Here is a 23618-nt window from a genome sequence, read left to right as displayed (position 1 = left end):
AGGGTGCTTTTAGCCACTACGGCCCAAAGCTTTGGAACTCTCTTCCTGAGGAGCTAAGAGGCATTACATCCCTGTACAGCTTCAAGAGTAATCTTAAAACCTTCCTGTTTAGATCTGCTTTTAGTTAAGAAACTTTTGTCTGTTCTATCTCTTTCATTTTATCTTTTTCAGTTTATTTCATTATTTTATTTTGTTTCCTTCTATCTTTATTTCTTTTAATGTGTTTTGCTTATCTTTGTTTTCTTTTTATTTATTCTGTAAAGCACTTTGAGTTGCATGTATGTATGAAAGGTGCTATACAAATAAAGATTATTACTATTTCTCCTGTAGCTTGAAGCAGAGTTATTCCTTGACCTTTGCATAAATGAAACATAATCATCCATTATGTCTTTCACTGAAGCACTCATGTCTGACACGTTTTATTCCAGGAGGTGCTGATGATGTTGGACAACTATGTACGGGACTTTAAAGCTCTCATTGACTGGATCCAGCTACAGGAGAAGCTGGAGAAAACGGATGCCCAAAACAGGTGACACACATGTATACATGCACGCACACACATTGGTGACTCATTCACACTTGTGCTCTAGTTGTAGTGTTTTAGACCGGATCAATAGGAAGAGCTGTAATTCAAGGCGATCCAGCAGTTTATTGGTTTCTCTTTAACCAAATGGCTGAATTACCACAACACACGTACATTGATTAAGGTATAAACCTGAGCTTTTAAGTCACCTCCCAGTTTCAGCGGTTTAGCACAGGCGTGTTATTGATTAGTCAGCCTTTCCATGCACTCTTGTTTTGTTTTTGTTTTGCATCCCAATGTAGGATGTAATTTACACTTTATTGGGATGTGAAAAATCACCACATCGATTTTAAGTAGCTATAAAGCAATTGGACGACATTTTGGCAAGATAGGCTTTATTTTTATTTACTTTTTTATTATTTTTATGAATGTTGTCTGAATACTTATTCATATTCTCTCCTTGCAGGCCCACCTCTTTGGCATGGGAGGTACGCAAGATGTCACCAGGACGCCATGTCATGCCCAGTCCTTCAACAGACCGAATCGTTCCATCTCCCAGTGTTCGCCGCTCCCTTAACTTTGGGTATGCATATCCAGCACTGCTCACTGTAGTTAGCTGACCACTTGTATTGAGTAGAGCTCAAATCAATGTTTTTTTTTTTCCTCTCTACAATCAAGGCCACTTATAGAGTTTAGCCACAAGCCATTATCCCATCTTACTTCCCACTAATTGAAACTGTGTTCTCAGTTAGCAAACAATGTCTAATGCTTGATGTGGGGAAACTCCACTTCCTACATTAACGCTTGATATTTGTCTCCCTCCATTAGTATGTTTTATTTTACTATTTTTTTTTTTTTTTTTACTGGTAGTGTAAAAGGAAGACTGTTGCTAATTCAATTAAAAGGGCTCTGAATGGCCAAATTAAGAAATCAATGGAAGATATGATACATAGAGAGGCCTGGTCTGAGCCTGGAGAGAAGATGTCCATTGTCTGGAAGGGCTGCGAGATCGATCTGTGAAGCCCAAGCGTTTGTTTAATGCAATTTTTGCCGGGTTTTTCCATGGCTACTTCCAGAGACAGTGGGAGCGCAGATATGAGTGTGGTTGAAGACTGCTGAGTTCAATACCTACATTACACTGTAATCGGATGCTGCAGGAAATGGATATTGATCAGGCTCAGGGGCTGTCAGGCTGACCTGGGAGCTGCTGTCTGTATCCTCCATCCGCTGTGATGCAGGATGCTCAAAGTGGCTAATCTACTAGTGTTAGTGTTGGCTGGTCTAGGGACAGAGTGCCAGACAAATCCTTTCTCTCAGCCCTATGATTATTCTTATGAACTTATTGTAATGTACTGAAACCAACAGTGATGTCCTAAATGCATCAGTTCTTTTGTTCCACAAGGTTGTTGCCAAACAGTGTTTTTTGTACACAGTACTATGCAAAAGAACACCCTTCATTGGCTTAATTTCCAGTCAAAACAGCCATTAAGTACAAATAATTTACATTTTACAGCATATGGGGAAAAAACAAAAAATATATATTGTACAGAGAAATCTGCAGGGATATTTTCTACATCTTCTGTGCATTTTTTGCTTCTTATGTTCCAACTAATCCTAAACACATTCAGTGATGTTGAGGTCTTAATTCTGAGGTGGTTTGTCCATTGTTCTGAGAACACCAGCAGCTTTCTTATAAAATTTTCAAACTTTCATTTTTTGTTTAGATGTTGCTGAAAAAAGAAAAAAAAACGAATTCTTTCAGACTCATAGTGTTGAGTTGTCTTTTCAGAGTGGAAGGATGCACAAACAACTGGATTTTTTCAGATCTGTAGCAAGAGTGGAACTTGATTTTCTCTTAAGTTTCAAAGATGAAAGACTTGAAAACTGTTTATTTGATGGTGATAGTTTTGGTGGGATACCAGAATTTGGGGCCCTTTTTCTCTAAGTGATTTAAGAATTTTCCTGCAAAGTTTTTCTGTCTGTTTTTTTACATGCCTTTTTCTTTGGCTGTGACCTTTTTTAAGCAAGTGGATTATCTAATATCTAATCTCCTCTGAAATATAATGGCCATTTTTGACTAGAATCTCTGGTAGAGTACTGTAAGTATGTGTAATATTGCTGCTGAAACAACAAAGTTACTTCTCCAAAAATGTAACCTTTCTGGAAAAGGATTTGTTTTAACTTACATTGAAAGTTAATATAATAAAAATGTATTCAGTCATTTTGGACCATTTCAGTCGATCCATTCACCATGACAGGATGGAGTATAAAGGGCAGCTGCAGTTTTCAAATTATGTCTGTCTGATTGCGTGCGTGCGTGCGTGTGTGTGTTCTACAGGGGGCCTCCACCAACTCTTGCAGTAGCGCGTCTCTCCCATTCTGGCCCCAGCTGGGCTGACCGGGTGAAGTTCTCTCAGGCTCTGCCTGTGCCAAGCCAGAATGTTCCAGGCCCCACAGAGAAACCTGGTGAGCTACAAGTCGCATAACATTATGCAGAACAGTGTAGGACTTCAACTAATAATTGTGTCATGGATGATTAATCTATTGATGATTTGATTCATTGCCTAAATGAAGTAACTTTACTCTCACTTTGTCCCTGTCAGAGTGCTGACGTTATATAAAGTTCTACAACAAGCAATTTCTTCTTTTATGATAACTATAGAAGCCATGTTACCCCCAACACAGTGCAGTCTGTCTGAATGACCATGAATAGCATATGAACATTAAGGCAAATTATGGATCTCTCTTGTTTTTGATTAAACAGTTCAACAACTTTTCGTTAATCAGTGTCTTTAACGACTCATCAGCTCTGTTTCATAGTTTGTTACTTATTTTAGAAGTATAATTTAATTTGCTAGAACTTAGTGTTGTGGAAAAGACTGTCAGTGATTGACAATATTAATAATAATGTTAATAAATTATAATAATAGTAAACTTTATGAAGAAAAAATAATATACAAAACACTTTCATACGGGACAAAGCTCAAAGTACTTTACACACAGGTGATAGGAGATTGTAGTTCTATATGGTAACAGTATTTGTTAAGAGTAAATTGAGAGTAGTAATTTAAATCATCTGACACAGTAACAGGATTAGCCATGTAATTGAAGGATTAAAGATTAATTACATTATCTAAAATGAATTAAAAAGAAAAATGCAAAAAGAGCAGTAGAATTAAAAGCTAAATTAAAGAAATGCCTTTTTCAGATGATTCTTAAAAGTGTGTACTGTTTTTGATTGCCTAATAGAAGGTGAAATTTTGTTCTAATAATGACAAAAAGAGCTCTCCACGTCTTTCTGTATTTCCGGGAGGCCAGTATCTGTGAATCTAAGAGCATTGCTGGAACGTTAACAAACATTATGTGAATTATGCATGTGCTCAGCCAACTAGAGCTTTAAAACCAAATAAAAGAAATTTATTTTTTCCTAAAGGATACAGACACCTACAGCTGGCAAAAAAAAACAAAAAACTTTTTTTTGTTTTGTTTTAATACTTGTCTCTTGTGTCTTCACATAGGAAAAAAGGATGCCGAGGGCTGGGAGACAGTACAACGTGGACGCTCGATGAGACCTCGTTCTATTGCCATGGTAGCCAAGGTCAGCCCCGTCCTGGCCCACGCCAGTCTCAAAGATGTCAACAATAAGGAGAACCAGGAGCTCCAGGCCTCTCCCCAGGAGAAAGCTCAGGGGCCAGGGGAGCAGGGGGGACACGACGAGTTCGCCTCCCCAGAGCAAAAGCCAGAGTGTGAGAAGGCTTCCGTCATCGAGGTACTGACGTCAACCAGCAGCCCCCCACTCATCAATAATTCAGGAGTGGAGGGGAGGCTTGAGGGTTCTGTAATGCTATAGTGTTTTATCTGCCCTCGCTGTTTGTGTTTTGGGGTATATTCATAGACCCACAGTCCAGACAGGGCCATATCAGTTGGGCATGCATTGATTTGGTGCATAAGTAGTGAGACTACTGAGTCAGAAATATCATATGAGGTCTTATGAAATATGTATAGATCCTGTGGTCTACAGTGCACTTTAAGGGAGACATGTTTGAGGTGTGTTAGTTGTATTAATAGGTTTGATGCAAGAGTGCAAGTACTGTTTTGCATGTTTTGTGGTTTTGATTGCTCTACTGCCGTCATTGATGTGTTTGGCATGTTATTGTATTATCTACCAGCATGTTGTGTTTCCTCAGCTGGATGTTTGGTGTGGTGAGTGTGTGTTAATGAATGTGTTTTGTATTCTCATATTTGAAGACAGTCATTCACGGAGGCCCTTGCTGAAACGATTAGGGCTGGTTCGAATATTTTGAATACTCACATATTTGGTGGTTATGTTGTTATTTGTTTCATGCTTTAGTATTCAGAAGCTTTGACCTTTTGTACTCTGCCAGGCTTCTAGAACACATTTGTCTGTTCCTGATTAATTTCAGAGTTAGAGGTTTATTAATCACTGTTTTGAACAAAACATTTACTTAAAATCAGTGAAAGAGATTAAAATTGCAATGTTTAAAGAAAGAATTAAATGAGATGAGGACAAACAGAGATAGTGGGCTAGTTAAACAGCTAATCTGATTCCTGTCAGATATGAATAGCCATAAATAAATATAAATTTTGCATAAAATATTAAAATAAGCCTTCAGTCTTTTTGCCTAAGTTTTTCACTTGCAGTGGAATTTGATCTTGGGCTATTAAGCTATGAGTGGAAATTGGCTATTCATTCAGTATATCAGCCAAACTGACTATGAAAACATATTGCTAAACAAATGTTACAAGGTTTAGGACTAAACATCTGTTTCATTGCTGCTGTTTAAAGTCAGACTCCATGTATGTTACAGCACATCTGAATAGTCGCTCTTTATTTTTAAGATGTTATTTGCGAAATATGGATGTGAAAGTTTATTACTGATTTATTATTTTAATTACTAAAAAAAACACACCTAGCTTTGAAATTGTAGAATATGTCTTCAGAAACAACACTGTTTATTTCTGATTATTTGAAATGCATTTCGAGCTAGCCCTAAAGAAAAGGCATGTTTGTGATTGTGTGTAAGTATGTATGTGTGTGTGTGTTAATGCAGCCTCCATCAGACAGCGATCAAGAGCGTGGGCAGTCTGTCAGTTCCACCTCCGACTGTGTGCCACCCCTTGTGTCCGAATCCCCTCAAGCCCCATCTTCGCCCCAACCTCAACCTCAACCTCTAGCTCCAGCTCCAGATCCTCTGTCCTGTTCCCAGTTGGAGGAGGCTGGTGCTGGACTGACTGGTGGAGAGGAGCAGGATCAGGCGGGTGTGGGGGCAACGTGGCAGGTCACGGCACCATCTGCTGCCGAAGGAGCAGCAACAGCGGCAGCCTATATTCCCCTGGCAGCGTTGAAACTGGAGAGCATGCTGGACCCCACAGAGCTTTCCACCGTGAGTGCTGAGAGACACAGGCCGGGGTCACAGCTCCCGCCTAAACAACGTCAATCCCAGAAACCTCTAGTTTCGCAGTAGCCCCCCCGCCCCCATACCAAACTGTCCGTAGGCAGAGTAGTATATATCTGTACATGAGTGGCAGTGGAGGGCTCTTATGTGTCTTTTGGAGTGCAGCGGTGCCATGCACTTACAGATAGCTGTTAGTGCTCGGGTTGTTGGGTTTTGGTGTAGTGGTGCTGATTTCACATTCTCCTGAACAAACTGAAGTTCCAATTTATCAGATTCCAGATAAAAAAATATCATGATACATATTGAGTATCGGGAAAATTTAAAGTACCGTGAAATTGCTGTATCACCCACCTTTATTTCATCCTGGGCCCTTTGAACTGCCATCCCATTAGGGTAATTAAATATTCCATATTTAACAGATACTGCTGCATAAGTTTCATCTATTTCACTGTTTTAGTTGTTAGTTTAGTCATTTGTATTGGATTGGATTGAGGGTTCAGTTTATTACCATATGTAGTGTCTGTAAGTCTGTAACTTCTCCAACTTGCCATATGAAGAAGTTATAACCTGAATGTACACATCAGTGTTACATGGTAGACTGATTAACACAAACAACACAGTACATGTTTGTGTCAGCAATTTTTATACTACTCTGAGGTCAGCTCAAACTGTTACTGAGGAAGCTCATGGTTCAAGGAATTCTGGATGGTCAGTTGTTCCAGAATTATTGTTGTCAGACCAAAAGCTCTGCAAATTGTGAATTGATAAGATACTGAATATATATCACAGGTCTGCTCACTTAAATTCAGTGGTGAACTGTGACTAAAATCTACCAATGTTTGCCATGTGACTAAAACATACTGATAAGGCTACCGTGCATATTCAGTCAGTGACCTAGCTAGGGCTTCCAGAAGGCTTACAGTGGAGGTTTCAATGTCATTTCAATGTCATTAGTTATGTTAGTGGTTAATCTGACACTTTCAGTTCCTGAAGTGCTAACCAGTGGGAGAGCTTAGTTGGCTGTCTCTACCTGGTTGCTGCAAAGAAGAAACTTTAGTTTCCAACCAAAACGTAACAAGAGAATTACTGCATTATTTTTTATAATTATTTTTTTTAAATTTTTATCTTTGATCATAGACATTTTCACAGAATGCTAAGAAAGCCTTAATGGTTCCCCAAGTGTTTTTACTGTAGTACCTCGCATGGTAAAAATGATCCAGTTTGAATAGGACTATAGTGCTTAACAAAAGTTAAGTTACCCCCTTCAGATGAGGATCGTTTGCTAAGTGTGATCATTTTTCTCTAACTGATCTAAGGTTGTCCTTATCAGTGGCTTTTTATCCAGATCCAGTTGACTGTTCAGTTCTCTATACCTACAGGCATGTGTTCAGTCAGTGTTCAGGATTATTTGCTGTGAAATCACTCCTTTCTTTAACATGGCTTTTCTCTTGTTGGCCCCTGCCTTCCATTTCTGGCATATACAACCTCTCAGGGGTTAATTAAGGCTAAAGCCTCCCTCGTCTCTGCCTGAGCTACTGTCATCCATTTCTCAACAGCACACCAAAGCCTGTCTGAAACTATAGAGATGGATGGAGCATAAATGGCCTTGGGGGAGTGCTATCTAAGCCCAGATCATATAGGAACCTGGCTTTCCTGCTACAGAGGTCCAGGCACCACCTCAATGGGTGGCTGAGATAAGCCCAGCTCTGTTTAGACTCCTGCTTGAGACTAACAGGCGCGGCGTTGAGAGAAATCTCTCTCATTATGCTCATTAGGATGAAGTGTCGCACCGGTCCCAGTGCTGCTTGGTCTCCATCCTCCTGTATGGTTCCTCTGAAACTGACACTTGGCATACTGCTCACTCGCCAGTTTAAAAGACACCAGGGTCAAGTGCTGTGGTCTGTAATGGTAGGAGCCGGGATTCTTTTTCAAAATATTTCAGTGATTTGCCACTCATCAAGATCTATGCAGACTCACAGGTGCAAAAGCTGCTTTAATGCCTCAAACCAAAATACATCAAACTACTGTAAATGGACCCACTGATGTGGCATTACTCTTTTCAAAACTGACACCATGTCGATGAAGTTCACAGGTTGCAGGTGGCAGCATGACTGCTTGTATGAAACGTCAGTTGTAGAGACTGAGCCGTGAGTGCTTGCATGCTAGGACCTCTGTCCTTCATCTCTTCAACTTCATAGTAGATGTGTACTGCATGATTTTGATATGCTTCCCCATGTGTGGTTTTTGTGATTGAGGTGTGTTTATGAATTGTGTTTTGACTTTTCATTTTTGCCTTTTTTCACTTGGTAAACATGTTTAGTGCAGCAATTTTTTAAAATTTTATACTGCTCAAATAAATTATTGACTTTCTAAAACCATATGATTAGCATATGATATTGATCTTTCAGAATACATCATCACATGGCCTAAATTCAATAGAATATGAATTTAGAATCTAGAATCTAGAATAGAGGCAATAGAAAGTTGCTTACACCATGCCTCAGTCTGAGAGTATTTGCACTTGTGGTATGCTTTGAGAGGCTTGGTGTGGGCAGCTTGGCACCATTCTAATGTTCTTAGTTGGGGAGCTTGTGCTGCTTGCAGCTGAGCCTGATGTGGTGAGTTTGTGAGTGACTGTGTGTTTTGTGGTCTTCAGCCCCAGTCCATGGCTGAGGTCCTGGCTAAGAAGGAGGAGCTGGCTGACCGGCTGGAAAAAGCTAATGAAGAGGCCATTGCCAGCGCCATTGCTGAGGAAGAGCAGCTGACCCGAGAGATCCAGGCAGAGAACAACGAACTAGAGACAGACAACGAGAGTGACTTCTCTGTAAGAGAACCACTGTGTTTCTCTGAGTATACAATTTTCAGTGTTCACTGTAATATAAAACCTTGTAACTCCTTGTAACTGTTTGTTTCCTTTTCTTTACAATTTATATTAATTCAAAGTATCTACATAATAAACAAAGTCATTCAGAGTGGTTTTATTCTAAACAAATTGTTTTAGAGAGTATTGAGTATTTTATTCACAGTGGTGATGGGAACCAGGGGTTGCAACCTCTGCAATGCAAATATAGGCATTTTATTTACTATCTGAAACAACCAGTGAACCTAAATGTTTCTTCTGAGATTTTAGAAAGTTGTTGATGGTAAAAATTCTCTTTGGGGACCAGGCCTTTGCTTTACAACACCCTGCATCTAATTCTCTGCCAAGAATGGATAAAAAAGTTTTAGGTGAAAACCTTAATGCAACACTATTGTAAAACGATGTCTGAGAAACTTTTAGAGGTATTAAATTGGACATCTGTTTCTTATCGCTCCTGCTGTGAATAATTCTGACTCGGTTATTCTCTCTACAACAGAGCACTTCACAACAGACTGCTCTGAGTGACTTGTTTAAAAATTAATAATTTAATTATAAAGACATTTTGAAAAATTGGTGGAATTCCCCTTTAGTGCACATTAGTTATGTTTGTTTTTGCAGTATTTTTTTAACAGTGGCCTCAAAAGTCTTGTTATTGTAAGCCTTGTAAAGTACAGTTATTTTGTTCTCTTTGTCCTGTAGGCGAGCATCGGGAGTGGAGGTTGTGGACTCAATCTAGACTGGAGTGACATGCTGGCTGACTATGATGGTACTTACTGTCCTGAAATCAGTCATTCATGTGTAACTGCATGCAAGTGTGTGTTTTGACTTAGTTTTTACCACTGTTACGTGCAGCGCGAGAGCCTTGGCGTCAGAGCACTTCATGGGGAGACATGGTGGAGGAGGAACCAGCTCGGCCCCCTGGCCATGGCATCCATATGCACGAGAAACTCTCTTCACCATCCCGTAAAAGGTACCACGGTGCATCATGAACTTATTTTTAAATACCCATGATCGTATTCTGTGCTTTCATATAAAAAGGAGCTTTCTGTAACATTCAGTGTATTAGTGCAGTGTTTCCTGATGCTGCTCCTCTGCTCTGTGATTTTCCTCTTCTAGCCAATCAGCTGGTAGCTTCTGCACTTAAAGTAGGGATGCTGAGAAAACACAGAAATGTTCAGGGCAGAGGTGCTTCAGGACAGGGGGGGTGGGGACCGCTGTACAAGTGGCAAGAGGATGAAATTTGTTAAATAAGCAAAATGACTTTCTTTTGCCATTTTTCGTTTAAGTTACTTGTCACAACTACCATCTGAAAGTCGTGAAATGTAAGTCGTGAAATAATCTCTCCTTTTGGCAAATTTCTCTCTTCTTGATTCTACAGGTTAGGATTTACTGCTTGATTCTCATGGAGCATCCTACCCCCGGTCAAACAAATAATACCATTTCACATATGAATGTCTGTGACAGCCAGGACATTGTAAAACAACCTCTGTGTTGGATGACTGATTCAGCAGACTCTTTTATTTATGTCAACAGGTTCCCTGTGTACAATTTTCTGTCCTCACTAGAGTAAGATGGGCAAGCAGCTAAGATAACAGACTCCAATAATATCCAGTTACAGGTTTTAAGTTAAAATATTTACTGAAGGAGTTAACATTCAGACTGTAACATCTGAAGTAAAGAATGTTACTTAAATGTCTGTTATGAGCTTCAAATGTCTGTGTTTAATATAGAGAGCTGCTATAAAATGTGAACAGTCACACTCTCCCCTTCACTCAGATGTCCATAATGTACAATGTCAATAATATACAAAATTAACACTCAGCCGATGATCAGGTTTTCACAGAGAAATAATTTACAGGTCAAACAAAGACTGAATTATGATGTTCTTTGTTTTATACTATTGACAGTTGTTTTTCAAAATTAATTGAACTTCATTAAATTGAGGAAACTGGTAAAGTATATCTCTTTGATTAAGTTACGTACAGGGATAGGGAAAGTTTTGATGTAATACCAGAGTGCCTGAAAATTAGGCTCTTTAACTGGAACTTCTGAAGTATTATGAACCATCTTCTAAAAGCAGAAGAATTGTTTTTTCTTTAATTGTTGAATTGTCTTTCACAAGGCTGCTATTTTAAGATGTTTTGAGTAGCCAGTCAGAGGGAATGATGAATGTGACTTTTGTTTGTCAACAGAACCATAGCTGAGTCAAAGAAGAAACATGAAGAGAAGCAGCTGAAAGCTCAGCAGCTGCGAGACAAGCTGAGAGAGGAGAAGACCCACAAACTGCAGAAACTTTTAGAGCGAGTAAGCCCTAATGGCCGGAAACTAACCACATCTTGTCTGAAGCCATTTGGGAATGGAGTGATGATACTGTCAGAAGCAGCAAGCCACTTAACATCCTTGCTTAGCTGATTTAGCTAAACAGGGTGGTGAAGCAATTATGTCAAACAAGTACATGACGGCGACATCACTTTCACCAGCCACTCTGAGGCTGGTTTGTTTTTGTTTCTTCCATTCTATATGAGATGAAGGAAACTTAAAACAGCCTTGTATATTTACACACCCATGCTTGAAGGTGAATATTAACATGTGATATGCTCTTTAGTGAGCAGGTGTTAAGAACATAAGGATGTGATGATTGAGGGACATTGGCATGGCTGAAAGGAGTGGGGTGAGGGAGAGTTGTTTTTGCAGTATATGATCTGTGTTCAGTGCTGTTGTTGCTCTCTCTCTCTCCCTCAGGAGAAGGAGGTGAGGAAGTGGAAAGAGGAGCTACTAGATCAGAGGAGGAGGATGATGGAGGAGAAGCTGCTCCATGCTGAGTTCAAGCGGGAGCTGCAGCTTCAGGCCATCGTGAAAAAGGCTCAAGAAGAAGAGGCAAAGGTGAGGACAGCAGAACAAAGCCACAGGCTTAAGCTACAAGCTTGATATGAATGCCTGGGTGATAAAACAACTGGGTGACACTTATTATTTTGAGGTATTTTTGTCTAAATGATTATGCCATCCTCTTCCTTAATATGTGGTTTGCAGCAGAGCCTTCAACTTTGAACAGTTGCCACTTTGGTATTTTTGTTAGAAAATGTATTGTTTATTCCCCAGTCCATGCAATCCATTTATGGAAACTAAAAACAGCCTGTGTTGAATCCCTTCATAGACATTCATGTCTCAAAAAACCTTAAATAATCTTATTCTTACAAATATTAAAATGAGAATATTAGATATCATCTAGATTGAAGATGATTTCAATTGCCAAGATATGATTTTTTGCAGTGTGTGATTAGTTTGATTTTTTTCCGTGCTGAATTTAGACCTTGAGAGAAAAGCGGAGAGTGTGGCAAAAGTGGAAGTTCAGAGTGGAGCTGGTGTGATTTTGTTCCTGTTTAAATTTTAATAAGATTTTTTTTTTATTATATTATTGAAACTTAAAATTGAGCATTAGGAAATTGTTATAATAAGTGCAAGTAATTATTGATTTAAAAAAATATGGATCAAAATATTTTATATATTGCCAAGCGATGTTCATCTCAGTGGCTTTTGTAGGTGAATGAGATTGCATTCATAAATACACTGGAGGCTCAGAATAAGAGGCATGATGTGCTGGCCAAGCTGAACGAGTATGAACAACGTCTCAATGAACTGCAAGAGGAGCGACAGCGGAGGCAGGAAGAGAAACAGGCCAGAGATGAAGCTGTACAGGTTTGATGTCTTTGCCTCTCGTCCCCTGTGTACAATCTATGTGTGAATTCTCCATCCCTAATCTTTTTGCTTGATTTTAAGACATTTTCCTTACATCTCATATTGACCTGTTGTCTTGTTTGTGTGTTGTGCATTCTCTATCAGGAGCGTAAGCGGGCTCTAGAGGCAGAGCGACAGGCGCGTGTGGAAGAGCTGCTGATGAAGAGGAGAGAGCAGGAAGCGCGGATTGAGCAGCAGCGGCAGGAGAAGGAGAGGGCAAGGGAGGATGCTGCCCGCGAGAGAGCCAGGTCTGCACCAGCACACGGCCAGTTAGGGCAGCCCACTAGGACAGGACAGGATAGGAACTTGTGTCAGCAAAAACACAAGGAGGAATTGAGGAGCAGAGGACTGAATATTAAAGATCTGAAAAAATGCCACATTTAAGTCTGTTCAATCCAGAAATTCTGTTCAATCTGCTTTGACAGAAAAAGAAAAAAGTGTTTTTTTTTTTAAATTAGTGGAACCTTCACACCAAACACTCTAGATGGATGAGGAAGGAAAAAAAATATTCTGAAGAATTTATCTTTTTTTTTTGTTTTTTTTGTTTTGTTTTTAAAGCATTGCAGTCTAAAACGGGTTGTTATATATACGTTCTGCACATTTTAATGCATGATGAATAGCTGTAACTGTAATAACTGGGGAAAAATGTGGCTATAGTTAATTTTTGTTGTATTTTTCCTCTTATACTCAACAAATTGATAGAAATTGTGCAATAAAATATGCAGAAAGGTGCGTATGAAGTTTGTTCTTTGTAAAGAATGTTCACTTGTTTTCAAGTGGAAAGATGGACTTCAAATCAACAAAGCAGGCCATTTGACTAAGAGTGTTCAGACTTATGCATATGACTGTATAAACAGTTGCTGTGTCGTACTAAGGTACTAACTGTTGTTATTGACTCACTCATATTTTAAAACTCAAAATCTGCTATTGTATACAAAATATATTGCTGTATGCAATGCCATATCACTGATTCACTAAGATCCTTCCATTTAATATGATCTGTACATGTGTTTGTATGTGGGTGTGTTTTCTGCAGGGACCGTGAGGAGCGTCTGGCTGCCCTCAGTGCCGCTCAGCAAGAGGCCATGGAGGAGCTGCAGAAGAAGATCCAAATGAAGGCAATTATTTTTCCTTCTCTGTTAAATAGTCTGGTTTATTTATCTGTAGCATCTTTGGCATTTACAAGGTCTGATGCCAGTTCTAACCTTTGGGCTGCTCTTTGCTCTTATACCCATTCCTTTGCAGCATGATGAAAGCAGCCGTAGGCACATGGAGCAGATTGAGCAGAGAAAGGAAAAGGCTGCTGAGCTGAGCAGTGGCAGACATGCTAACACAGACTACGCACCCAAACTCACTCCATACGAACGCAAGAAACAGTGCTCCCTCTGCAGTGTTGTGGTAAGATTCACTTTCTAAAGATCAGTGTTTCTCAGCCCAGTTTTCAGGGCCTTGATGATCCATTTTTTTTGTTCTGTTCCAGCTCCCAGTACTGCTGTTCTAGATACTCAGTGTTCAGGATAGCTTGGTTCAGGTGTTGGAAGCTAGGATAGTACAAAAATGTAAACTGTCTGGGTGTCTCCAAACCCCTGTCCCAGCAAATTGCATATATAAATCCACTGATAGCCTGCCTTATGGATTAAATTTTCACCTACATAACACATTTACAGCATCTTTGGCATACCAGGTTGCTCTGAACACTACACAAGTGCCACTGACTTACTTTAATTTGCTGCTTGGTTTGTTTGACTGATTTGAAACCCAATAGCATTTGATCACTTCACACATGGATGCACAGCCACTTTGTGTTTAAACATTCCTGGCTTGGTCTTTTTCTTCCGTTGTTGTCTTGGCAGCCAGAGTCCCGAAAACTGCTGAGTAGAAGGTGATTCGGAGGATTTTGGAAGAGAAAGCATTTAAATGAGGGTTTAAATGCATTAATTAAACATGAACTTTGGTTGGAGATTTATAGGCTGGACATGATCATGCTTTTCCAGTGACGGGCAACAAATCAGCAAGAAGGCACATTTATCTGAAGCTGGCCTGGCTTTCACTGCATCGAAGGCCAGACACCTTGGAGCTTCAAACGGACATCAGATTAAGCACCCGGGGAGAATGAAATCTTGTTAAAATGTCAGATGACCTTGGCCAGCCAGTGACTCCAGCGATCATCTTTAGGTCAGCGGCAAGCACTCTACTTAATGACATTAAACACAGGCCATCCTGCATGGGCTCCGATCCAAAGCCAGGAAACAAACAACGCAAGCATTCCCACACCTGCAGCTGTAGTAGAGGATCCCTCCACTGACAGTTTTTGCCACCGGTCTTGGTATTTGATTGGTGCTTATATTCTTCTAATCTAGAAGGAATTATTTTCCTTACCAGGCCACCATCAAAGAGTGATGATTGCTGGTGTCACTGAAACCACAAATGTTGGCATTCGATCCAGTTGTTAAGAAAAAGAACAATGCCTGGGGCTCGAAATGAATTCAAAAGCCCATGAGTTAAAACTTGTCATTGTTAGGGATATTTTTCAGCCATTATGAGCGTCCTGTTCTGATGTTCTGGCTTTTATTAGAAGGTGTCATGCTACTTTGCAGATGTCAGTCAGGATTTGGGGATCATATTTAACTTTGAAGTGAGCTTGAGGTAGTAACAATTGTCTGAGTTATCTGAGAAGTGCGACACCGAGAACAATATGGTAACGTATTGTGAAGTTGACACCGTTATGCTGGAGGTATAGGTGTCTCTCTGGCCACTGAACTTCTTTAGAATTGCGTCCATGTCAGTGACCTTTAACCTGTGCGTTTGTAGATCACCTCCGAGGTGCACCTGTTCAGTCACACCAAGGGCAAGAGACACCAGCAGGCAGTGAGGGACAGCAGCAGCATCCAGGGCAGAGAGCTGTCTGATGAAGAGGTGGTAAGTAGACTCTGAAACCCATAAATCTCCAAAATTTCCTACCTGAATCAGGATCATGTAACCCCTTTAACTCTTAAGGATGTGTTTGCTGTCCCACACGTCACTTTCACGTTCTCATTGTTATATATAAATTACAAAGGATGGAACTGTGTGAAATTTCTGAGCCAATAATAAAACTGATTATTAATGCCTTATTGTGGCTGTTAATTATACTTTTTTATGCTATAATCTATTTGAAATTTATAATTAAATGCAGTGAGAATTTAGAACTATAAGAATGGATCATTAATTGTTAAAGTCACAACATGTCTTGTGAACATTTACATTTCATTTTATGCAGAGTTTACTTTATTTAGAATACAGTCTTATCTAAAGTCGTTCAGCACAGTGAATGAAAGGTTAATTGAACCTCAGTCTTCCGTGTGTGACAGTAGTGTTATCCACTGTGCTATCCATTTGTGAGTTTAAACAGAAGAGAAATCCCACTACTAGTCAATGTATGCACAAACTAAAATAGGATTTGAATTGTAAGTTGTAATTATTGGCTGTAAATGCTATATCGGACACGCAATTCATTTTTCCATTTCCTAGTGAGTAATATGTATTACGTGTTTTTGATTTTCCAAGGGAAAATAAGTACACATTGTCTTCAGGGAACAAATATTCTGGAACACAGTATCTGTTTAGGACAATGGGAAACAAAGTATAAAAAGTGCCAATATGTTAAATTAAGCAAATAAACAGTAATTGTACATTACTGTAGAGGATGTGTACTTAATTTCACTTAGAAAAACAATACCACATGCTGTTTGACTAGTGGCATCCAAGCTTTTACATTTGACTGTATCATTTATAGTAGTTAATTCAAGTAAGTCTTAAAGGTAATAACTAAATAATATTCCTGCAGCTCATGAGATTAATCTGTTAATCATGTACAGTCATGTAAATGTACACATTTAAATTTCAACATCTGCCACCCCTTAAAACATTATGCAATACCATAGCATCAAAACTACAGATGTTTGATACAAATTTGATGTCACTCTAAATAGTGTAAGTAAAACCAAAAAAAAAAAAAAAAATCACACACACCCGTGTGTGTGTCTGCACAGTGCATGTCCAAGGTAGCAGAAGGGACACCTGGCCTTTTAACCCTCTGGTCAGACTGTTTGTTGAATCTGTGGGGCAATAAATGAGTGTGACAAAATCAACAGCAATAGAGTTCAGTGACACGATGGAGGGGTGAGATCACCCCCTTGTCTCTGCATGTCTTTGTTAACAAAGTGCCTGTCCTGTGGATGTCTCTCGTTAACAGGGAGCCGCTCTCTGCAATATGAGATTGGCTTTCACACTGGGCTCTTTGTGTAGCTGACAACTGTTGGTGCTATATGCTGCACCTTTGGCCTCCACACCTCCTTCATTTGAACCTTTTTCCAGCGGGCAATTTTTAATGTCTCCCCCACTCTAAATCATTAACCAGTTACTGCTGGCCATTCTTCTGCCTGACAGAGGGGTAAACAAGCAACTGCAAGAAAGAAAAACTGCAATATGAATAAGGTGCGACTGATGCGTAAACTTGCTTCTAAATTGGACAGTGTAATGGATTAAATCGGCTTCCGTGTACTCATAAATGATTTCTTTCATTAACCTACTTTAATCCAAATTCTGATTTAGTTCTATTACAAGAGTTATGGAGCGCAATGTATAACAGTGAAAGAAATTTGTGCTGAGAGAGAATTATTACAGAAAGTTGGCACAGTGAAATTGTCCCTGTATTAATCAGTGCTGTCCTCTGTTCTAATTAGTAACGAAAATGTTACTCCTGGACCTCACGTCAAAGTTTTTTTTTTTTTTTTCTTCCCCTTATTTTGAGTACCGTCTGAAGGCTTTGGCAAGCTGTTTTCCTTTGCAGCATGTGAAGGCAGCCTGAGTGGGGACTTTGTTTGGATAGTTTTAACGTGGGCCTTCAGCCTTTCATATTTATGTCTCTTCCCATTTTGGTGCACCGTATTTCATTCATGCAACCGCCAACTATTTTCCAGTTGAGACTTCCATAACTCTTGCCGTCGTGAAAGATTTTTAATTAAAATGAAGACGGTTGGCTGAACTGTGCAGAGGTCACGGCGCAGTTTCTCTGCGGAAGCGGAGCCTCTGCGGCCCCCGTCCTCGTATTTAGTCACATTCTGCCTTTTTAAGGACTTGTGAATTAAATTGAAAATAAGGTGATTATCAACAGGGATGGATCGATGGGCCTGGGGAACGCTCGGAGCTGCCATTGCTCTCCTTACTTACCTTTATTGGTTGTCATCTGTCCTGTTTTAACGTAATATACGGGAGGTTCCTGACCCCTCGCCTTTGACGCATGGGAGTTGTAATTTATTGCTCACTCTTGACGCCTGACCAAAAAACACCACTGACCTCTTAAATAGAAGATGCTCCTCTCGCTTCATTTTTTTTTTTTCCTGAGTGGCTCAGGCTATGGGTGAAGAACCACAGTGATATGATGGTGCCTGACAGCTTTCTTACGAAAGGATTTTACCAGGTTCTTGTTTGACTTTATTGACAAAGTCCATTAGTTTTTCCTGTAAGAAGTTGTAGTCCATGTCTTTAAAAACTGTAATAACACGAAGACATCATTTGTGCCTCTGAGGTGATGATAGTCATGTGAATAGGTGCTACTGGTGCTGTTTGTGAGACACAGAGAGAGAGCCTGAGCATGCCACCTGATACACCATATCTTCACCTTGAACCAGGATGACATACAGCTGTCTGTCTGACATTGGGGGAAAGCCATCCTGTGCCGCTCTTTGTGTGACACAAAGGAGTGGAGGATGGGCGGGTCATATGAGCGGGACACTGGGAGGGTCTAGAGGCCCTGAGCAGACCATGGCAGTGTGATGTTTAGAGTAGGCTCCCATTACCTGCACCAAACACTGCATGGTATTGTCAGGCTGTCCTTGCCCCAGGCTTTTCTCTCTCTTGCACCCCTTCTTTTGTCTCTTTAGTGCAAAGAAACACCCATCACACAGCTTCCTCAACTCAATCACTCATTTGACAGGTCGTCATAGAGGTCTCTCTGCCTAGATTTTCACACCCTGCCATAGTAAGACTTTGTATACTATTTTAAAGGGTCCACATCATGGAGAAACAAATTTTCAAAATAAAATAGTTTACGTAGGTAGAAGTGGGCAATGTAATATTTTAGCAATATTATGTTCAATTTTGTTAACATGTTAAACAATTCACTTAGCTTATCATGGATATTGCCAGCACCTATAGAACACTGACCAACTGCGTGTTTCATTAAAAAGAGAGCATAAGTAGTCATGTCTTACTGGATTTAGTGCAGTAGAGTTTGTGAAATGTTTGTGCACCACTTTTACTGTTAAAGTTTTTAGAAGTGGCACAAGTGCTTTGTGTCTGTGTCAAATTATATTGTGATGCTTATCATGGATTCTGAAAATATGTTTCGGTATTTCAGTATTTTTGTCACATCACCCACACCTCGAATAATATGAATAAAAAGCATACATTCACTCCGTACAGTGCATACATGAAAACTGCTGCAAAAAAAATCAACGCATTGTCCTATATCCACTATTTCCACCTATTCAGCATCTAGCAGTTGAGCCCTGCCCATTGCCTGTGACGTCCTAAGGAGTGTTTCTGCCTGGGCTTTTTGAATGAGGCACAAGACAGGGCAGCCAATCAGAAAAGAGACATTTTTCATATTGTCTATTTCCAAAATAGTAACTTTACAAGAGAGGGCAAAAACACTCTTGCCTTTTAATGTAAGCTAATATAAAGAGATTTTATTCCAAGTGATTTTAGAGCTTTTTCTATTGGTCCATTCATCATGAAACGTAAAGGACAGCAGGCGTGTTGGAATGATGTAGAAAAAAGAAAATCGGTAAAAATGGAGATCCATGGTTTTCTTTGGACAGTCATATGTGCAGTAACAAAAAACAGTCTGTTCAGTTTTCAGGGCTAAGTAGAGGTTAGTAAAATGGTCATGTAAAAATGAATTATGACTGGTTTTTCACCATGCAGATAATAAGTGGACATCAGAGACCTCAGAAAACAATAAAATATAGGATATGGCCCCTTTAAGAAGAATTGACTTTTACATTGTATCTAAATGCTGCATGTAAAGTGTGTTAGGCATGTTATTTTTATCTTCTGCAATCACAGTACTAGTTTTTACAATTGTTTGACTATTCAATACCAACACAGTTTGTTTTTCATTTGTTTTCTGTCTTAAGTGGCATTACTTTGAAGGCATAGTTTACTTTAGTTATATGGTATGATATAAGCTTAGTCCAGCACTACAGATCTGATCCTGACGCTCCCTCTCCAAAGCCCACTCTGATATAATCTCAAGATGGTGCATGTCTTTGAAGTGTTACAGAAACAATCCCATTAACTGGCCGGCAGGAGAAGTAGATCGCCTTTCAGAGAGATTACTCGCCAGATGCCTCTCTGGCAAAGGGGAGCCAATGGTTATGACTGCAAGACTCAACTCATGCTCCCGAGGGGGCGGGGTGTGGAGGTCCCCAACACACACACACACACACACACACACACACACTCATTTATTCACACTGTAAAAATGGAATTTATCTTAAATACGCAAATTTTGATGAATATCTTTTAAGCCTGCTGACCCCATTTTGTTCCCAACGGACGGGTGATGAGTATTTGCAGATGTGTTGTGGTCATTAAAACATTTGTGTGATTCAGGTTTTTTTGTGTGTGTGTGTGTGTGTGTGCTGTGAAAACTTAACATCAGCTTTCAATTATTCAATAAAAGCTTCTACATCTGCTCTATTGCTTCTACTTCTTATCGGTCCCACTTTGGAATTAAAAAATACATTTAAAAATGTAAATATTATAATGTAAAATTTATTTATGGAAAATAAGTTTTCATTCAAGCAGTGTCACTAATATAAACGTCTTAGTATAATAATAATAATATGATACAATATAACAATAATAATACAACAATTGATCTTACAGAAGTCAGTGTCCTTCAATATTGTGACACATTTCTGAATGAAATATGGTTTCAGGGCGGGTGTCTGAGCTAGCTGAACATTTCACTCCAAGGTAGATGGGGATGGGTGGTAAATTATTGGTTCGTTTTCCACTCCTTCTGCCACACGTTGATATCAAAAATTAGGTAAACAGGGTAAACATTTCAAGTTTTATTTCAGGTTGACAGCTTAAATAAGTCAGAAGACGAATTGCAGCTTTATGGACTCCTCTTGATATAATTTTCTGTCAGCTTGTTTGTGGGAACATGACTATGTATTATACAGTAGGTTTGAAGTAGCACCTGGCTGCTGACTTTCACCTGTGAGACATCAGCATAGACTGTGTCCCGTACCATGTTACCCGGAATGGCATCCACATGCATCGGCAGCAGCTCTGAATGCAACCCTTATCTCTCTCCCTCCTCTCCACTCCCATCCTCTGAGGTGCCGGATGACAGGATAATGGGATAATTGCGTTCTGGCACATGCATCATGTCGTTTAAATTAAGTTACATCCATTTTTCTTCTCATGGAAGTATCAGCGTCATCAGAGAGGGCCCACTGTTCTTTAGACTGGAAGCTATACCTCTCTCCCTTTAGCGCTTCCGCCGCCCTCACACCGCAACCGAGTGGTGGAGATGCCTGGATAATTACCCCACACAATGCACCAGCCAAAAGCAATGAGCTTCAACACCTGTGTTTTGAATGCCCTTATACCTACACCTTAGAACTCGGATGTCTGCTGGGCAGAGATTTCTGCAAAACCAAGTGGATGCTTTGTCTTCTCTGAGCCACTCTGTTAATGTTTAAATGGTAACTCCGCAAAGAAATCAAATGTAAGCAAAGTGTAGTCAGACACCTCTTCTATTAACAGCACTCTGCAAGTGTTTGGGAACTGAGGAGACAAGTTGCTGTAGCTATGAAAGTGACTTAGGATTCTTAACTGTTTGAGGTCTCTGTCATTTTTCGTTTCATAATGCACCAAATGTTTTCAGTAGCCACTGACATTTAACACTCAGACTTTTATTATAGAGCCGTGCTGTAGTAACATGCGCCGAATGTGGTTTGGCCTTGTCTTGCTGAAATAAGCAAGGCCTTCCCTGAAAAAGATGTCATCTGAGTGGCAGGATATATTGCTCCAAAACCTGTATATATACCGTTGACCTTTATTGGTGCCTTCACAGATGTGCGGATCACCCAATGCCATGAGCACTAATGCACCTGCATGCCATCATGGAAGCTGGCTTTTGAACTTTGCGCTGATAGCAAGCCTGATGGTCCCTTTCCTCTTTAGCCTGGAGGACACGATATCCATGATTTCCAAAAAGAATTTTAAAATTTGATTTGTCGGATCACAGGACACTTGCCTTGTCTTGGTGTCTGGATCCTGTTTATATAGGAGTTCTCTTTTGCATTGTAGAGTTTAGTTTTAATTTGCATTTGCGGATGCATAGTGTTTTTTGAAGTGTTCCTGAGTCTGTGCAGTGATTTATACTACAGAATCATGTCTATTTTTAATGCTGTGTTGTGTGAGTGTCTTGCCTAAAGTGATTTCTCCAGATTCCCTAAACCTTTTAATGATATGTACCATAGATAATGAAAGTTCTTTGCTAGTTCTTGTTTAGAAACTCTATTCCTGTCTTTGCCTGCACAGGTTTTCACAGAGTGGTGAACCCCTTCCCATCTTTATTTCTGAAAGATTCTCCAAGATGCTCTTTTCTATACCCAGTCATGTTACTGACTAGTTGCCAATAAACCTAATTAGTTGTGGGATGTTCCACTAGGTAGTTTTTTATTCTTTTATTTTTTAGTTTTATTTTATTACTTTTTTACATTTTACAACTTGACCAGCTTTTTGTTGCCCCGTCACAATTTTTTGCAGTGCGATCCTGGCATTACATTCAAAATGAGCATAGATTTTTAAAAGAATCTATTAAATTTCTCAGTTGCACCATTCTCCTTTCATTTTTAATTAAATAAATAGTTCACATGTTTTGCACATCATTGCATTTTGTTTTTATTTATTGAATAACTACTCATGTAATTAAATTACTTTTGATATATTCACAATGACGGTTTTAATTTGTTTAAGTTGGACGTATCATTGAAAATAACTTGTACAAACAAGGCTAAGTCCTTCATCTAATCACAGTACTTCTGACTTCCTGTGTGGTAGGGCTATTAGTTTTTATATTTTCATTAGTGTTTATTTTCATTTTGTTTTTCACTTTGGTTTTTGGTTTCTGTGTAGTTTCTGTTAGTTTTATGGGTGCTTTAGTGGTTTTTATTTAGTTTTTATTTCTTGAAAAGTAACAGTTTTAGTTAAGTTTTTATTACTTTCAGTTTTTAGTATTATAATGAACATTGTTATAGCAGGTATTTCATCAGAGTACAATAAAATTAACACAACAGTAGACTCGGAGTCAGAAGCACTCTGTGTGAGCAAGTCCTACTTCACAGTGTTTGTTCATAAGCGTAGCACTACACTCGGCTTACGTTACGGCTGGCATCGGAATGTTGGCATTGGTGAATTTTACAAGTAAATGAGCAAGGTACCAGCTCGATACCCAGTACCACTATTGGTATCGATGCAACCCTGCGGTGTACTGTATAAGGCACTGGGCACATTAAACATTAATTTTATGATCAGGCATTTATATAAAGCTTCCTAGTTTTTCTGTTTAGAATCACTGAAAGGCTGTACATTGTTTGTCTGTTTAATTAAATAATTTAATAAAAGAAAAAAAAAACATTACTTGATAATGGGTAGATAATTAATAATAATTTTTTATGGCCCATTAGCTAAATTAGTTATCCAACATACACACATACAATAAAACAAACATGCAACAGCTTTTATGTTTAATAAATAGCTGTCAGTGGTCACCAATTCTTCTCTTGGAGATCTACTTTCCTGCAGAGTTCAGTTCCAACCTGAATCTAGCATGCTTACCTAACACTAATACATCTGATTGAACTAGTTGAGGACTTCTGAAGAATTTAATTAGCCAAAGCAGTTGTGGCAGATTATGGTTGGAACTGGACTCCACAGGAAGGTAGATCTCCAGAAGCAGGGCGGGTGACCCACTGTTCTAAAACAACAAAAGCTAAAAAATAGTTAGCCTTCCAGT

General features: G+C 39.4%; 1 protein-coding gene across 7 annotated transcripts in view; it reads left to right on the top strand.

Moving 5' to 3' along the window:
* Positions 1–23618, top strand: part of scaper (S-phase cyclin A-associated protein in the ER) — a 114971-nt gene that overhangs the window by 30442 nt on the left and 60911 nt on the right. For 5 of the 7 annotated variants that reach the window (XR_005130952.1, XM_037542709.1, XM_037542707.1 and 2 more), the window contains exons 5-19: positions 429–529; positions 990–1106; positions 2862–2989; positions 4042–4292; positions 5596–5928; positions 8597–8764; positions 9500–9566; positions 9653–9770; positions 10993–11104; positions 11543–11683; positions 12341–12496; positions 12641–12783; positions 13572–13653; positions 13781–13933; positions 15347–15454. Coding sequence is in view for 6 of the 7 variants with exons in the window: in XM_037542709.1 (XP_037398606.1) it covers positions 429–529; positions 990–1106; positions 2862–2989; positions 4042–4292; positions 5596–5928; positions 8597–8764; positions 9500–9566; positions 9653–9770; positions 10993–11104; positions 11543–11683; positions 12341–12496; positions 12641–12783; positions 13572–13653; positions 13781–13933; positions 15347–15454 (2178 nt within the window). In the remaining variant the exon portion in view is untranslated. The remainder of the gene's footprint in view (positions 1–428; positions 530–989; positions 1107–2861; positions 2990–4041; positions 4293–5595; positions 5929–8596; positions 8765–9499; positions 9567–9652; positions 9771–10992; positions 11105–11542; positions 11684–12340; positions 12497–12640; positions 12784–13571; positions 13654–13780; positions 13934–15346; positions 15455–23618) is intronic. The other 2 variants (XM_037542710.1, XM_037542711.1) reach the window with 1 other exon arrangement.

This window comes from Pygocentrus nattereri, chromosome 11 (assembly GCF_015220715.1).
Source record: "Pygocentrus nattereri isolate fPygNat1 chromosome 11, fPygNat1.pri, whole genome shotgun sequence".
NCBI classification, from domain to species: Eukaryota; Metazoa; Chordata; class Actinopteri; order Characiformes; family Serrasalmidae; genus Pygocentrus; species Pygocentrus nattereri.
Note: the sequence above shows the minus strand (reverse complement) of the source record. Positions and strands in the feature narration are given on the sequence as shown.